Here is a 17,827-nt window from a genome sequence, read left to right on the forward strand (position 1 = left end):
CTGCTCACTGCAGAGCTTGTGCTCCCCTTGTTAGTGATTTCAGAAGTATCGCTGCATAAATCAATATGCAGGAAACTAACTTAGCATCTCTGCCAGGTGTCTGTTTTCCTGTAGCCTTCTCCAGTATTTCAGACTGGATTGGTAATGAGCAGAGAGCTATATTTGTGTGGAAGTGAGATGCCAGCTCCTTAAGGATTCATTTATTGGGCTGCAGGCCAAGGAATATTTTGGCCCTTGATTGCACGTTGCTTGCTGCATTTACTTAATCAAACGGGGAAGCTTTTAAACTTTCAGTCCAACAACATGAATACATTATTGTACAGTCCTCTGATTTCCTTGCTAGCAACATGTCAGTAATGAAAATGGGGCTAAGGAGGAAAGAATCAACAGTGTCATTTGTCTGAGTCGCTCTGGGATCCAGGTATGGATAAGGACTGTGCTCTTGTCTCTTTTATAACATCAAGATCCATTTTATGAGATGCCTTAGAAAAGTCTGGTTTGTAGCTGTAGCTGTTTGATATCCTAGAGAAATCTAGCTGTTTTTTTTCTCTTTTGGGAGAGGGATTCATCCTTGGAGATGACACCTCCTAGAAATCATTATAGAAAATAGTATCCGTGGTAACTGGAGCTGATATTTCTATACGCAGAAGAAATCTGTGCCATCTTAAACTGGGAGTTGATTGGATGGGGGAGGATAACTTCAGAAAAAAAGCTGCTTTGAAGCACTAGAGAGAGGATCAGGAGGCCATGTGAGGTGCTCAAATGTAACTTTACACACCAGTAAATACAACCTTACACACAAGTGTAAGCCCAGTCCCAAATTCAGTAGTACCTGCATCATCTTTCAAATGCTGGTATGTCCAGAGAAGTCTTTTGGACCTTTCCTGTCCTACAGGCACTTTAAGTTGTTCAACTATGTTTATGCAGATACTACTGTGAGAACACTTGCTTTGGTTAGCATGCCCTGTTAGCAGAATGAGCTTGCTGTCATCCTGTGCTGATGAAATCGGATTGAGCTGAAGTACTGGTGCAGGGATGTAGAGGGCTTGATCCATTGCCACAAGAAAACAAGGAGAAGCTCAGGAAGCTGGGCTTCTTCAGCCTGGAGGAAAGAGAGGACAGGAGAACAGGCACCTGTCTGCCAAGATATATGTGAAAGTCATAAAGAATATGGATGTAGACCCTTTTTACTGAGGATAATTAGTGGAGAAGCGCAGAGAAGTTTTGGAGTTTGTGTCCATGAGATTTTGAAGAATTGACTGGTCAGAGCTCCAAGCAACCTAGTCTGAATTGGATTTTGACCCTACTGAAGTTGTTAATTTGCTAATTATTTTTTAAAGTGAGGGGTATTTGTTTAGGTGGGTTTTTTGGGGTTTTTTGATTATTTTTGCTAAACTTAGATGACTCATAGACAACACTATTGCTTCAAAGCTTTAATGAAAAAATCTCTCAAACTTTTTCTATATTTGAGAAGCTCAAATATAGAAGCTGAACTGGAATCTCAAAAAGATGCAATGTGGGGAGAAAACAGTTTTGGTAGAATTTTGGTTGAAAAACTTGGTTCAGGTCTATGCTTACTTTCAGATGTGTCTGGGCAAAGTGAACAACACTGGGGACGATAACTAGGACTCCTCAGCATTATTTCATATTCATCTTCCAGTTTCACCCAAGGGCCTGCTGGTAATGGAGCCCCCCATAGGTTGGTCCACATGCCTTTGAAGAACAGGCAGATGAAGAAAAAAGTGAATTTTTTATTATGGGCTTAATTTAGCTAAATTGAGTTGAATCTATGCTACCACACTGAAAACTGCAATCGGTTTCCTAAAAGTCTGATCCTCTGTAGCCCTCTAGCTGGGCTGGAAGTGCTGTGTGTTTCCCCAGCAGAACAGGCTCTCTCTGGCTGACCAACAGGCAGCTGTTACTGCTTTGTATCTTTTTGGAAGCCCTTGTTTTCAAAAAGACAAACTCAGATGAGGTAATGTGCTCCCTGCTCCTCAGATTGATACAGCAGAGGGAAATGCAGGCATGGTGTGATAACAGAGACCTTGAAAGAAGGGACAGAGGATGCAGTACAGAGGAGAGGCATTGGGGTGATGACAAAAGAGGTGCAGGATACCAATGTAGACATCAGCTCTACTCACTAATGATTAGATAAAGAAATGGGGACACGAGAGCTGGACAAAACAAGTATTAAAAAAGAAGAAAAAAAATTCAATATATGTAAGAATTCTACATGTGTATTAAATCTGGATGCAGTGTGGCCTTGCAGGCCAAAGAAAGAGGAGTGAAATATAAAATGTTGCTAAAAAATGTATAAACTCTGCTCCATATGAATCTTAGATGGAGGAGGAAGAATATATCAGCATTATGTTCTTCCCTGCAAAGAGAAAAATGGGTTGTTTGCCAGGAAGCGTGGAAACTGATTTCAGCTGTATTATTACTCAGATTTTTTCCAGATAATGGTTTTTATTTTTTTGCATCTAATAATTAGGTTTAGGTAAATAATATTTCTTGATTAGACTATTATGATTTCAATTGTACTAACAGTAAATTCCTAGGTTTTTATATAATATTTGTTTCTTTATTGTCTGTAAGAAAGGATTTGAGTGTAACTGTGTCACCCAGCAAAATCACAGAATCATTTAGGTTTAGGTTGGACCTCCAAGATCATTGAGTCCAACCTTTGACTGAACAACCTTGTCAACTAAACCATGATGCAAAATGCCATATCCAATTTTTTCTAAAACACCTCTGGAGTGGTGAGTCCACCACTTCCCTGGGCAGCCCATTCTGATGCTTGACAATTCTTTCTCCATTGCTTCTCCCTGTGAAGGGGACATCTTCCTGATGTCCAACCTGAACCTCCCCTGCCACAGCTTAAGGCTGTGTCTGCTCCTGTCACTCCTGTCCTTGCCTGAGGGAAGAGGCTGCCCCCACCTGGCTACAGCTTCTTTCAGGGAGTTGTAGAGAGTGATAAGGTCACCCCTGAGCCGCCTTTTCTCCAGGCTAAACAACCCCAGCTCCCTCAGCCACTCCTCATAGCACTCACTCTCTAGACCCTTCCCCAGCTCTGTTGCCCTTCTCTGGGCACTCCCCAGCACCTCAATGTCCTCCTTGCAGTGAGGGGCCCAGAACTGGGCACAGCACTCAAGGTGCAGCATCACCAGTGCCAGGCACAGGGGTACAGTCACTGCCCTGGTCCTGCTGGCCACGCTGTTGCTGACACAGGCCAGGATGCCATTGGCATTCTTGGGCACATGCTGGCTCATGTGGAGCCACTGTCAACCAGCACCCCCAGGTCCTTTTCCACCAGGCAGCTTTCCAGCTGCTCTTCCCCTGGCCTGTAGTGCTGCCTGAGGTTGCTGTGACCAATGTGCAGGATCTGGCACTTGGCCTTGTTAGCAGATGAGTGATAGCCATGAAAAAAATAAAAACGAAACAATTAATGCAAGAAGGAATAACTTCCTTAGGCCTCCACCACGAGACATTCTCCTGCTCTTCCAACCTGTGGTATTCTGTAGGACCAAGCTCCTCTTGTGATGTTTTCTGGAGAAGCCAGCAAGTGAGAGATACCACAGACTGCTGCCAACCATGAGTCAATTGGCACAAGGGAAAATTTTCCTCTAAAGCAGGCATCAAGCAGACTTCTAACTTACTGCCTCTTCAAGTCGAGTCCTGAAGTCAGTGATGCATCTTTACTTCCTTTCTCTTAATGTGAGAGGGACACTGTTATGATTCCTGGAGACTTCATTTCTCCATGTAGCAGCTATGCTCAGTCTTGGCTGTACTGCAACAACAGCTACAAAACCCAGAAATAGTTTTGTCGGTGTGACCTGTTCTGTCCCAGACCATTTTGCTAAAATAAGCAAAAAGAAAGGCAACTGGTGTGGTGTGTTTTGTACTGCTGAGTGAGGCACCTTGCTGAGACTGCTGCTCTCATTTCTCATACTGTAACCGTTCTATGTTGAAAGCATTCATTGCCATTCACCTTTAGGAGTTTAATTTGCATAATAATTTTTTCTTGCAGGCCTTCAGAATTGGCTGATCTGGACTCTCCACTTCAAAATATCTTAACTGTGCTTTTCAATATGCACACAATGCTGTGAGCTAGAACAAAACGATCTTGTTGTGTTACCATAGAGACACCCAGGGTCTAGGAAGGGTTCCTGCTTGAAATCTTACTGTTAAAGGGACAAGGGCTGTTAAAATTTGATGAAGGGCTTAATCCTTGACCAGGCGCTGGTATAAATCAGTGCCACCAGGGTGAAACGAACTGGCAGTCCCAATGCAGTGCTTTACAGACAACACCCTCCAGTCCAACTGGCCCAAAAGGGGCTGCTGTCTTGGTAGACTCAGAGAAAAAAAAAAAAAAAAAAAAAAGAGGTGGAGGGAGCAGGGGAAAGGTCTGGGAAATTAACTTGGAAATGTTGAATCACTTTATGCTTTTCCTTCATTTTCCCCCCTCTTGTTTTGATTTGAGTTCTAATTAAAAGGCTTTCCTTTGCACTTAGACAACTCAACTTTGCTTTTTAAGCATGCATTTTTTAAGCACCACTAAATGAAGGCAGGCATGAGGGAAGGTGCAGGGCTGACAACTCTGCTCTGGAGACTGAAGTCCTGCCTTCACAATTAAAGGCAAGTAGTTGGACTATAGCTGCATTCCTGTGTTGTCCTGGAGAAAACAAGATGTGGACTGAGAGGACACTACCTTCCATGACCCTATAGAGTTTTTAGTGTTGGTGCTGTAGTTGCCAGTTATAATGACCATTTTGTGTGGTGTAGGGAGGAGAAAATGCCTTGCTATGTACATAAAGGGAAGGAAAGCTGGTTGTGAGTAGACTCAGCAAAAAACCTTCTGGCATTTTTGTTTACTTGGGACCACAGTGTCTGTGCTTTAGAGTCCTACTCTAAAGGTGCTTTAGAGTCCTACTTGCCAACTTATTTAAAAACTCTAGTGCAAAATGGAGAGAGACTCTTTACTCTGACCCATGTTAGTTAATTGATTTTGACCCTGGATCCCCAAATGAGCATTAGAAAGAGCATTGGTAAACACGTCTTGAAAATTCCACTTTTGTCATTGTCTGACAGTGGTGGGAGGTGCAGATCTGCCTTATGTTATACATGGAGCTATTTTCTAACTCTCCAACAGTGGCTGTTGATTCAGTTCCATAAGACATCCTGGCTCTTAAGTCTGGTGAGGGCAGAGTTTAATCCTTCCTGCTGTCCTTAAGTCAGCTCTGATGACTTCTTCCTCTGGCTTAAATCCTGGCTCTGATGGACTCACCTGATGACTATTTCATTATGTAGAGAATGGTAAGGTCTCTAGGAGAAGTTCTGCTCTTTGTCTTTTTGCTGTGAAACAAATCCTTTCTGGCCCAGGCAAACGTGAATTATGTACACTCTGCCTTGCATAGGCATCCATGTCATATTGTGCCAATGCAGGATGTTCAGCAGAGCTAAATTTGTGCACATCCAGGACACTATTAACTCTTCAGGTGCTCTATACTCTCAATAAATACTGTGTGACCCGTGGCTAGCACTGAGCAACAGCAAGAAATGCTGTCAATAATAGCTTGGGAGCTTGCATTCCTGTCAGCAGTGATGTAGAGAATGGTCTAGACTTCTTGCAGGACAGGTGAAAGGAAGATCAGCTGGCACGGGCTCAGAGCAGCTTCCCAGCAGCCTAGCAAATGCTGCAACAAGGAGAGATTTGAGTCTGAAGTGGAGCAGGGGAAATCAGAAATGTTAGCCAGCAGGCCGTGTCAAAGTGCAAGGTTAGTTTTGTTTTGATATTACTTCATTCTTATGTTGCTTCTAAACATAAGATGACATCTGCTGCCATGTGGCTGCTGAGATTTTGTAGGAGTCACCCTTGGGATGCCATTGGCTCCCTGTGTTGAAGGATTAAGTCAGACTCAGAAGACGCTGAACATTTCTCCTACGAAAACACTGAGGAGAGGGTTGAGGTGTATTTAACAGCCATTTCAGAGTGGTGGTAATAAGTACCATCATGCTTTAGAGGGGAGAAACCTTGCCCAAACTGACCTTTGGGCCAGTATCATGTATCCCCCTCATCATTGCATAGGTCACCTGTCTCATCCACGGGTACATTGCACTGTGGATGCCAAAGATCTGAACTTTCTCTTCCATCAGTCCAAGACAGATGCTTTGCTCAGCTGCAGGGTAACAGACACTGCTGTGGTCCCTGAGCCAAGCAACCGTCTGGAACTGGAAACAGCCCTGAAGGTGTTGGAGAGATACCTACACTGCTCTATGAGCTTGGAAAGCTGGTGTTTGCTGCATGTGGATCTTCCTGTCCTGTTCTCTCAAACTGTCCTGTATATCCCAAGGGTTTTCACCACTATGTGAGATATCTCTGGCTTTTGTGGGTAACTTTGTGGATGAAAAGTTATTTTTGCAAGTTTTGGATACAGGCACCATTAGTGATATCAAAATTAAGAGAAGTGGCCATATGTCCACTGGCACAAGGATTTGAGCCTCTTGTGTTTCTGAATTCCTTATCCATTTTCAGTCCTCATTGGAAAAGCAAGTAAGTGGCTGAAAAAACATTATGTGTGGTTACTAGTTGCTAATGAACATCAAAGAGTTAAGAAATGCAGAAAACTGCAATATCTTTTATTAGACCAGCAGATGTAATAAGGAAAAAAAACAGATTAGTTTTCAAGCATGGAAGCTCTTCTTTAGGTCAATGTGCCCAAAAGCGTGTTGGTGTTTTCAGCTACATCAGCTGGTATAGTAAAAGTTATTGCTTCTCCATAGAAATTATTGCACCTCACATATCTTTAGACCATCACAGCCACAGCAACACTGCTACTAAACAAGATTCTCAAAGACCCATTTTGTATTGCAACTGCAGGAATACATCCACGTGAGTCCTAACTTTAGTGTATTTCTTCTCAATTTTGTCATCTATTTATTTTCTGTCACAGCTGTGTGTGATAAATTTCAGCAGTTCTGAGGAAAAAAAAGGAAGAGTGATTGATTTCCATTTTCTGGGATTTATGGGGTGTGCTACTTAGAAGAGTTGTCATTACCACCATTTGCTGGTGTTTAGTGGAAGATTTAATTCACCTACTGTAATGATTTGGGGAAATGTGTCGATGTACAATTTAGAAAGTTGTTATGTAAATGGCAGCATTATGAAATGCTTTTATGTGGATGCAGCATCCCCTGTTTCCTAAGAGGGGTGGCAGCGTGTGTCTGACAGGGTACAATGGACAGTTGTTAACCACAGCAAGAACAGCGTGTCCAAAGAAAGATTTAGTCAGAACCTTGGGGACCAATTTGTTTCAAACATGTCTGCATGGGCAGGATTTGGGGGAGTGAGTAGGAGATGAAGGATTTCAAAATATTAAATTAAAAGCTTTGATTTTGTAGACACCAGAACACTGGATGATTGGGCAGGAGAGGAGGGGAGAGAAGAGGATTTTGTAGTGGAGGAGGTTTGCTTTTACTGTGGGAACAGCCAAGGAAAACTCAGGAGATGTAAAAATATGCAGAGAATTGGTTAGATTGATGATTATATCAAAGTGCATTGGGATACTCCCAATGCATAGTCAGAAATTGCGTGAATGGGGTGCATAGAAATTTATTTATTCCCCATACTAGTGTGGAGGGGAGCACCTTGCAGTGCACTGAGCAAAATCAGCATGTCACAGGTGCTACAGGCCCAGGTGAAGAAACCAGCCAGACCAGTGTGGCCACGAGGGTAGAAAGATCTAGGGGAAGCAGTGTCTCAGCCCAGCTCCTGCAGTTTTGCTATGTGGCTCCCTGCTCATGAAGTGGGGACAGCAGAGAGAGATGGCTCTTGATGTGTGGGTCAAAGTGGCCTTGGAGAAAGAAACAATGCAATGGCCTACTTGAGTGCTGAGAAGTTTGAAGGTATGCCTAATCCACCCGGGTTTCCATGGACACATCCGCTCCTGCCATCTGGCATCGAAGGAGTGTGGAAATCTGCTTGTTGTTTCAGGGCTGGTTTCCCTCAGATATTCCTGTGGTCTCCCTACGTGGCTGACATGCAAGCATAGGCCATTGCTGTGCCAGGGATCAGGTTATCCTGACCAACACATGGACTGGACAGGGCTCACCCAAAAGCCTATGCTGGCCATGCATTGGATACACAGCACCTGCACTGGACTGCACCTGGTGCTGGACAGTGAGGGCACATCTCCCTCCTGATGCTCCTGCTTGTTCCACTATGCAGGCTTTCAAAAGCACAAACCTTTACACTTGGGACAGAATTCCCACATAACCAGTCCTGTGTCCAGTAAGAAAAAAAACCTGTGATAGACAAGTTGACAGAGTTATCACTGTTTTTTCTTCTATTTAGTGACCTCTGTTTTGTATACACAGGTGTTCAGCAAAATAAACCCAGGGTTTTGTTTGAATTAGTTTTATTGAAAAGGTACAGACATAGTTAATTTGGTATATATTTGAAGGGCTGTCATATTTCTTCTCAGATAGGATTAAAACAGTTCAATCTGCAAACTCTATTTCGTCTGTCAAAGGGAGATAACCAATTTCACAGACTGAAGTTATTAATGGTCAACTGAGTGAATTTTATCCATCTTTTTATATCTTGGAAGGACACCTCACTGAAGCTGATTTTGATCAATTTGTAAGCAATGTCACCTTCAATAAATTCCCATCTGACAATAGATAACCCAGTAACAAGCTGGGAGACAGCAATGGTGATGTAAGGCCTGGCATCTATTGCAGCCCTTGAACCCAACTGCATCCCCACTGGATTTTTAGAGCCATGTTAAGGCAAAAGGGAAAAAAAAAGGTAGCATCATCCTGGAAAAAAGCTTTCTTTTCAAATTTGACTCACAGAGATGTTTTTCATTGAGACATGAGAATTACATTACTTATCATAATTCTTTCAAAAGAAGAAGGTGGGAGTGGTTTCTTTCTTTCTTTTTTATTTTTCTTTTTTTTTTTTCTATCCTTGTCCAGCCTAACATGCACAATCTTGGAAGTATCTTAGCTCTTCAGTTAAAGGATCCTTGTGTGTTCTTCTGAGCAATGTAGCCTGGGATATGGCAAATCACATCTCCTCTGTCCATGATGTACTACTCCATCGATGCCGAGGAAGAGGTATAGACACTCACTGGTGGGAAAATGGACTGCTAGAGCAGCAAATATCTGTGCTCATAGCTCTAGTGTCCAACAGGCTAGAGTGTGCTGCACTCCCTGGATAAATGGTTGGCATAAGTCTAATATTTTGTGGAGGCTCAAGGACAGCTGAAGTAGAAATTCAGAGTTCCAGGAACAGTATCTCCTCGGCCACGTCCTTTCTGTACAATCTGTAACCTATTTTTGGAAGTGGTGATAAGGTGAAGAGGGAGCCAGAGTGAGAGGACTGACTGGTGCATCTGAAGATTATTATTCCCTGTGGCTGCTCCATCCTTCTGGAGTGTGGCCACAGATTGTTCTTGCTGTTGCTACAAGAAGCAGCTAAAGTCACTTGCTGTGTCACTGTGGTTTGTAGGTATGGTACAGTATCTGCTGCCGGTGACCAGGTCTGAAAGCTGATTAAAATGCTCCCTGATCCTAGCAGCTTGCATCAGGAGGGAGTCGTTTGGGTCCATTTTGGGCAAAAATGCTTTCTCTGACCACCAGGCTCTCAGTTCACATTATGCTCACTGCACTTTTTAGGAAGCACATTAATTCATTTACTGTAGAGGGTGAACTGATCTTTGCTGTTTACCTGCCAGCTGATGCACAGCAGGATGCAAGGAACAGTCCAAAGTGAGCTGGGATGGCATTTGCTAAATGCACTGTGTCCTTATACTAAAAAACACACTTATTTCCATTAGGTCAAGACAGCTTCCAAGTCTTGGCAGATCAGGAAGGCAGTGCGGCAGTCCTAGGGAGAATATGCAATTTTTCTTGTTTTCACTTGATTTGTCTTTGCATCTTTTCTTTCTTGGAAGTGATCTGCAGGAGTAAGGGCAGTGGCAGGCCACTGTGCCAAATATGCTCTGTGCTCTCTGCCCTTGAGTTTGCTGAAGGAGGTTATGTTTGGCAAGAAACATTCATGAGCCTTCATTGTAAGTGAATGTGTGGACATACTCGTTGTATTCCTCAAGGTGGTCACTGTGTGTATGCGCAAGGATGGAGGTTTCCTGGAACTGCTTCTGATCATAAAATCATCATTTTCCTTTGTCCTTTTGCTTGATGAAAAATGCAGCAAGTCAGCTGGAGAAAAGAGAAGCAATCTGAGAGAGTCTGAGAAAACTTCAATTCCCATATTGCCACAGAATGAGGGGAACAGCTGGGCTATGGCTCTCCCTTTGATGCTTTTCTGAAGCGTTATGCTTCAGCTGCTTGAGCCTTTGCCAAGAGCTGGCTCCTTAATGGAGCAAAATCCTCTTTAAGTCTGCCTGCCCATGGCAGGGCTGGGGTGGAGGGTGCTTTGCTAGAGTGCTAGAGCTGTCAGAACACCTGCCTCATCAGGTTTGATGTTGGAGAACATGCAGCATGCACCAGACCAACCTGCAAAGAGACTAAAGGGTACATCCCCTGAGTCACCATGTGATGCCTTCTCGACTTTCTGAGCCACCACTTGCTGAATGAAATCCCAGCGCATGTGGCAGTGAGCAATTTTGCTGCCTGATAAGGGTAGGTCAACCATTGCTCCTTGTAAACAGAGTTAGTAGTTTTATTTCAGAACCAAGATAACTGGTAAACCTGGACTGCTGGGGTGACATTTTTACCTAGTCCTCTGGTAGAGGTTTGCCAAAGCTTGATGCTGTCCAAGGCAGAGCTTAACCTAGGCTAACCAAGGCTGGTGAAATGGTAGTTAGCTTTCCACATGCTGTTGTTATGGGCACCAGCTTGCTTTTTTTGCATGGTTCTTAAAGAAATTTATGTTTTTCTACCCCTGAGACCTTTCCTTGCCATCTTCACTCCTGGGTGCAGCTCTCCTCCACCACTCTTCACAGGGGTAGTGGAGCCATGTAAAGGGTCAGAGCGCCTTTTGAGACAACTGAGGAGGCAGAAACCTGAACAGTGCTGAACAATAGGGTAGTCTGGGCAGGGGGATGCTCCCAGGGACTGTGACTGGAGGTGGGGAGAAGCATGACAAGATGGATTTGCTGCCTGCAGGATGCAAAGGCTGCATAGCTGTGCTTTGCTGGGGAGGAAACGTTGAGTGAGGGAATGAAGCAATTGGACATTTGACAGAATTGTTAGAGAGTTTTCCTTGTCAAATTGCTTTTTTTCACAAAGCAAAACTACCATGATCAGACTTGGACAGGGAGCTGGCTGTGTGTGAGGAGTCATTTTGTTCAAGCTTTCTGCTTGTTCCTTTCCCCACAAGCTCATCCTAAATTCATAAAGGGTTCCCTTTCTCCTTTTCTACCCTCTACATACACTTGATGTGTGCTGATTTTCAACTGATTAATTTTTCTGCGCAGCCTTAAGAACTGCACTGACTTAAGCTTGTGACACAACTTGTTGGCGATTCCTGCGTTACACAGTATTGCAGTTCCCCAACTCCGAGACCTGCCTCACACCCTTTGAAGATACCTTGGTCGGTTTTACAGGAGTGCGGAATGCTCGTGTTTCCCAGGCTCCTGCATGGCGGAGTTAGGGTGGTTCATACCTTTGCAGTGTTTATACCGTGCGCTGCAGCGGCGACCAGTCCCATGCAGACCATCCCAAATATTTTGCTGTGCGCTGCCGCTGCCGTCTTCAATGCAGCTGTAGGCAGGCTCCGGAAAGAAGAAGCCCCCACGCTGCCGCGATGATCCGGAGGAGCGGTGGGGGGGCAGTCTCCAGCCCTGCGCTGGACCGCACCTCCACGCCCTGGCCCGTGTAGCATCCCTACGGATGCGGCGGCATCGGGTTGGCGGGGAAGGGGAGGAGGGGGGAACCCCCAATTTGCGCGGAGAGAGGAGGAGGGTGGTGGGACGTGCCGCTGCGCGCCGGGACGGTGCCGCGCGGGGGGTGACAGCCGCAGCCCGGCGGGTTGCGGGGGCGGCTCGGGGCCGCCAGGCTGCGCTCTCGGTCCGGCCGCCGTGCCTGCCGCCCTCCCCGGGCGACCGGGGCTTGGGGCACGGCGGAGCCTCGCCGCGAGCGGGCGGTCCCGGGACGGCGGCGGCACCACCGGCGGCGGCACCTGCGGCGGCGGCGGGGAAAGGCAGGGCTCGGCGGCCCGCTCCGCGCCCCTCGCCCGGCCCGGCATGACGCGGCGGCGCCCCGGCGGCGGCGGGAGGTGGGTGCCGGCAGCCCTGGCCGCGCTCCTGGCCCTGAGAGGTGAGTGCTGCACGGGCGGAGCGGGGCGCGGCGCCCGGCACGGGGCATCGCCCTGCGGCCGCGGGGTCGCCGCCGCCGGTGCCACGGCGGTGCCCCGCGCGTGGGGAAGTTTTGATTGCGGTCCCGCCGGGGATGCTCGGGAATGCGGCGGCGGGCGAGCGCTTTTGCAGGCAGGCGTGGGGAAGGAGCGCTGCTCTGCTCGGCTCCTTCTGCTGCCTCCGCTGCACCATCCTTCCTTCTATTCTTATATATACATATTTTATTTAATTTATTTTTTACCGTGCCGTAAAACTTGCTTGAAACTGGGCTTCACGTTATGCTCAGTTGTCAGGGCCTAGCCCCTTGGTAAGCTCACCTGTGTGGAAAACTCTGGTCTATCCCTCAGGCCCTGAGGCAGCAGGGAACTTTCCGCAGAGATGGTGACAGGCTGCTCGGAGCCCCCTGTGTCCCCCCCATCCTCTCCTGTGCCTCCTCCTTCCAGGCACACGGCGCACCGCTTCAGCTCTGAGATACGTGCCTGCCCCCGGGGACGTGGAGGCTCCAGCACCTCCCGCCCCCTATAGCCCTTCCAAAATAAGGTGTGTTCCCTGGGCTCTGTGCGGAGAGGAAACAAATTGCGTATGACAGATGCTACTCACATCACTTAGTGCATTGCCGGGGAGCACCAGGAGGTGCTGCATTAAGGGCAGCAGAAGAAACTACCAAGTGCAAGATGTTCAGGCTCATCTGTTGATCAGGTGGCAATGCCTCCTTTCAAGTAATGCTAAACTTTAGAGCAGCCCGCTCGGTTATGGTTTGCAGAGGTTCACATGGCAATTTTCTTAAGGTCTGGCCTTTAATGCAGACACTCGCTAAGCAGTTTTGCAGAGCTCAGCTCAACAGTGAGCAGCTCACAGCTTTGAGACAGCTGGGCCACCTTCACTGCTGGGAAACTGGGAAACTTGCTGCAAGAGGTCCCTGAGACAGAGGGAGGACAGTAAGAAACAATGGGATCTCTCATGAGAGGACCAGAGATGTCTCAGCAATGTCTAGATGAAACCTCCTCACAGTCGGGATATGGGTGGAGTCTGCTGCTTGGGTGGCTGTGCCGAGCTCTCACTGCCCTGCAAGGCACAGCAGGCTTTCCCCTCTATGCAGGACTTGGTTAGAAACAAGTCTTGTGATGGATAAATGAACTTTTCACAAATGCTTCAGCCTCAAATGCACCCTGCATTCCTGTCCTCAGAAAATGTTTGGGAGTCTGAGTCTCATGCATTAACTGGAAATTGCACCTGCTGACTTCAAAGAGATGAATTATGGAAAAAAAAAAAATAAAGTTTACTAGCATTAAGTTGAAAGAAATAATCTCAGCTTTCATACTTCACACTATTGATTTTCTTTTCTCCCTTTTTCCAATTTGGAAAGCAAGTTCAATTATTTTCAGGTTCTCAGTGCTACAGGGTTTTTTTGCCTGCAGCCATTGCAAAGGTGTAAATGTCTATGGAGTTACTGGACTTGCTCCAGTTAATGTCATATAAGTGGTGAAGTCCTGTTGACATGATGTCACTGCAAAAACATACAACAGTAATCAGATATAAGGTTAAAATTGAAGGGATATTTAATCATCCTTTTAAGCAATTGACTCAATATTTACTTTTTTTTTTGTTGAGGGCACATGGGGACAGTGACATTGGACAGAACTAGGTGTGAAAACACCCTTTTCCATGAAATATTTATCTCCAATAGTGTAATGGTTTTTCTTGCAATTTCCTTTAAGACTTCATAGTTACCTGAATGAAACACCTATGTCTCAACCTTGGCTTTTTTTTTTCATTTTGTCTTAGGAAAAGTCTTTAGAAGATGGTGGTAGATGAAAATAGCTGTGGTACACAGTTATTTTTGTGGAACACAACATGGCCATATTTTTCGGTGGTTCTTGAGTTTGAAAAGAAAACACTGTAAGGGATAAGGAACAGACATACACCCAGGAAAGCTGAAATTAAATTGGGAGAGTTTTTTCTAAACAACATTTGCAGAAGATTAGTAAGTGTGTTTCTACTCTGGGCTGCCAAGTATGGTTAGGAAGAGTGATTTTTAAATTTTTTTCCCCATTTTTGAGATTTTAGACTGGTTTAGAAGATAGAAGAAAATGAGGGGTCATATGCAAAGTGATTCCTAAGTTAAAAATAAGATTTAAAAGAAGGATCTGAAACTGTAAGAGTGTATAATCAGGCAAAATACTTAATGCCAAGAAAATGAAAGTTGTTGGGGGGAAAAAAGACTTTGGAGGTCATTTCATCATTCTCACACTTTATACCTACAATAAAATAAAATTAGACTTCATAGTGATATTTCAGTCAATTATTATAGAGCTATTTTCTTATGTTGCTTTGCAATTTTTAGAATAAGAATTATCCTTTGTAACTGGTGCTAGTTGCCCATTTTCTGGCCCTATTATACCCATGTTAATGTCCTGGGCCAAGGGCAGCATCTATGTTTTCCCTCTAAAACATTATAACCGTAATAATGTGTTGTGGAAATAATATTTTCCAAGGAGGAATCTAGGGAAAGATAGGAGGGAATTCTCTTTAGAGCTTTGAAACTAAACCTGGGATTGCTAATCAATCCTCCTATGTCTCCAGAAATAGCATCCTGTAAATTGTCAAATGTGGTAGAAATCACACATCGGGTACAGTCAGAGTGCAGAGCTGACGTGTTTTTTAACTGCATGGTGTTTGGATCCTGTGACACAGAACTGCAACAGGTGAGATTTCAGTGTGTTACAGTCCACTGCAGATGGATCTTGCAAGAGCAGGGGGTGAGGGTGCCTGGCTGTAGTGGATTAATGCAACAGCAGGTCTACGACTCCTCACATGACTTGTTGGAGTCGCCCTACCGTCGGTCTGAGGTTCTCACAGCTGAAACTCTTTTGGCCTTGCAGCACCCTTGTCCTACCCACCCATGCTTCCCAGCCCTGCACCAGGTCCTCAGCCCTAGAAAGGGAGTACTGTGTCACTCCCTTGCCCTTCCATGCTTTTGCAGTGCTTTTTTGGAACAGATTGCCATTTGTGTCAAGCTGTGTGGTTTTGTGACGTGTAGATAAATCATTTTGCTCGTGACCTGACCTTGGTCCCCAGCGGTAGGCACAGATGCATTAACTACTTTTTTTTGAAGTGGGCATCATTCCCTTATTTTGGAAACCAATTCTTTATCACTGTTTCTTCAGTATTGCCTAAACTGCAATTTTCTTTTTATAAGATTCTGTTCTCAAGGGATCTCAGAGTGCCTCAGGAGCAGCTATATTTAGTCGCTCAGTAGTAATATGGATATACAAAGTATGGTATAAACAACTCCTTAACTTAGGAAACTTAGGAATTATTTTTCCTGCCTTCTTGGGAGAGTAGTGTTTTTATTCTTGTACCAATAGTACAGATGGAGAAGGCAAGACTCAGAGAGACCTTGTGACCCACTGAAGGTCAGTGGATGCTGGTAGTAGTCTTGAGTGTCTTGGAACAAACTGTAACCACAGGAGGATGCTTAAATTTATGCAGCAGGTTAAGCAATAATGTAATGGTCCTCTTTAGGGATGTTCACTACTAAATTGTGGTGAGTCATCTATATTTAGCAGGATGCTACTATCATCGTGCTTTTTAAGTAAAGTGCTTTTAACACAGTTTATTTCAAGGAGAAGTGCATGCACTGAAAATCTGTTCTTTGTAGTTTCCTCCTTGAGGAGCATTAGTGCTGCCTTCCCTTTTGTAAGTGTTCAGAGAAAAATTTAGCTCCTGGTTGTTTAACAGACAGCAATGTAGCAAAGACAGTTCTCTGGTTATTACTACCCTGTGTTTGCACAGTTATTTATAAACATTATCTAATTGAGAGTCTCCAAACTTACTTTGTGAGGGAAGTCGGTTTGATTTACAGCATGGAAAACTGACTTGTGCAGAGATGAAATTATTTTCTTGCTGTCAGGTAGGACATTTGCCCAGCCTCTCCTTTAGAGAAGTCACAATTACAGGGCTCCTGGTCATATGCCTCACTTTATTCTTGCAACTGTTTCATGCCTTGTGCACCAGGGAGAAAGCACAATATTTTTTACTGTGCAGAGTGAACTTTTAAGCTGGTTTTTGTTTTTCTTAGAAGTTTTCATCTCTTTGGTTTTGGAGGTCACTTGTGTCCTGGCTTCTGCCTTTTTTTTCACTGCACATATTGGGCTGCTCTATTTCATCAGAATTGAGGAATTTGGCTTCATTCTAAATGGAAGTGGAAGTCAAATGCTTTGATGGTTTTGAAAGGAAATTTTTGAGATAAATTCCATCTTAGGACACTGATATTTTGTCTCTTTGTGGAGTTGTATTGTTATAATACAAGGAAGTACCCTAAGCAAAAAGATATTTTGATGTGAAAAGTCAAAATTTTTCATACCAAAGATGCTTAAACTGAATGTTTCTACATTTTGATTTTTTTTCTCCCTGTTTTTCTTTTGAAACGCAGTTATGATTTTACAAAAAATCCCATGTTTGATCAGTTTTGGTTTAGTGGAAGTAACTTCAGTAAAGCTTTAGTGGTTGCTGCTTTTGTGTTTTTGCAGGACATTTAAAAAGGGCATTTGAAAGAGATAAAAACCAACTTGCAGCAATTGCTAGTACCTGTGCCCAGTCTTTGCCCTTTATTTTTGCCATCTTGACACGTATGCAAACACCATGTACACGTGCACTGCTCTTGTCCTTTCCTTATTCATTGTGCTGTAGAGCATTGTACTGAAAAAGTCAAGTTTCTATTTAGGAAATACAGCAAATATTTGTTAATATTTGTTTCTCCTTCTGGAACAGTCACTGGAGAAATCAGAACAGGACTGGCAGGTTGAGCTCAGTCCCTTATTATTTGTGCATGTGCAGAGCCACAGCTCTCCTCCTGGCAGCATAGCAATACTTGTACATTTGCATCTCTGCATGAAGCTAATTTCAAGTGTAATTTTGGTATTATGCTCATCAAATTGCTTATTTAGGGACAAAAACTTGTGCAGTTATTTTCTCATACTCTCATGAGCCAACGTAGCTATGAGAACATGAGCTTCTGCTTCACAAGCATCAGCAGGAGAAAGCCAGCATCTGAACTCCACTTACTCCAGTTACCTCTGGGCTTTGATTTTACCAGGAATGTTGAAGCCAGGGGTGTTGTTTGTGGGGAGGCAGTGACACCCTGTTTACAATCTGTGGTGCGTTTCTGCAGCAGCCTGTCTAGGCAGTCCTGGGTCGGGTCAGTCCATTGGTCTCTGCTGCCATGGCCAAATCTGGATGATCCAATGGGAGGTGCCAAAACCTCCTCAGTGAGAAACTGATGCCAAACATTTAGCAAAGGGGAGTCTGGTGTCATGTCTGTGCTACAGGTTGCCCTAGGAATAGGCTGGTGTATGCATTGCTCTGGACTTCAATGCCTACAAAACCTGATTTTCTCTTAATTTTAGGGTATGAGCACACTCCACTTCCTTGCCATAAAATGAATTAAGTCATATATTCCTTCTACCAATGCAGAATGAATAAAGCATCCATCTCCTCCCCTTCCT

The 17,827-nt window shown here is 44.6% G+C and overlaps 1 protein-coding gene across 2 annotated transcripts in view; it reads left to right on the plus strand.

Annotated features, from left to right (window-relative positions):
* The first annotated feature begins 12,204 nt into the window (after window positions 1–12,204).
* The window catches only part of IGSF11 (immunoglobulin superfamily member 11), a 103,911-nt gene continuing 98,288 nt past the window's right edge, over window positions 12,205–17,827 (plus strand). The window contains exon 1 of one of the 2 annotated variants that reach the window (XM_054269992.1): window positions 12,205–12,282. In XM_054269992.1, coding sequence (XP_054125967.1) covers window positions 12,210–12,282 — 73 coding nt within the window. In that variant the 5' untranslated portion in view covers window positions 12,205–12,209. Of the gene's footprint in view, window positions 12,283–12,615; window positions 12,861–17,827 lie in introns of those variants that run through there. The other variant, XM_054269994.1, reaches the window with a different exon arrangement.

Source organism: Melozone crissalis, unplaced genomic scaffold, assembly GCF_028551555.1.
Source record: "Melozone crissalis strain CALT ecotype California unplaced genomic scaffold, PUWL_Pcris_2 ptg000008l_1, whole genome shotgun sequence".
Lineage (NCBI taxonomy): Eukaryota > Metazoa > Chordata > Aves > Passeriformes > Passerellidae > Melozone > Melozone crissalis.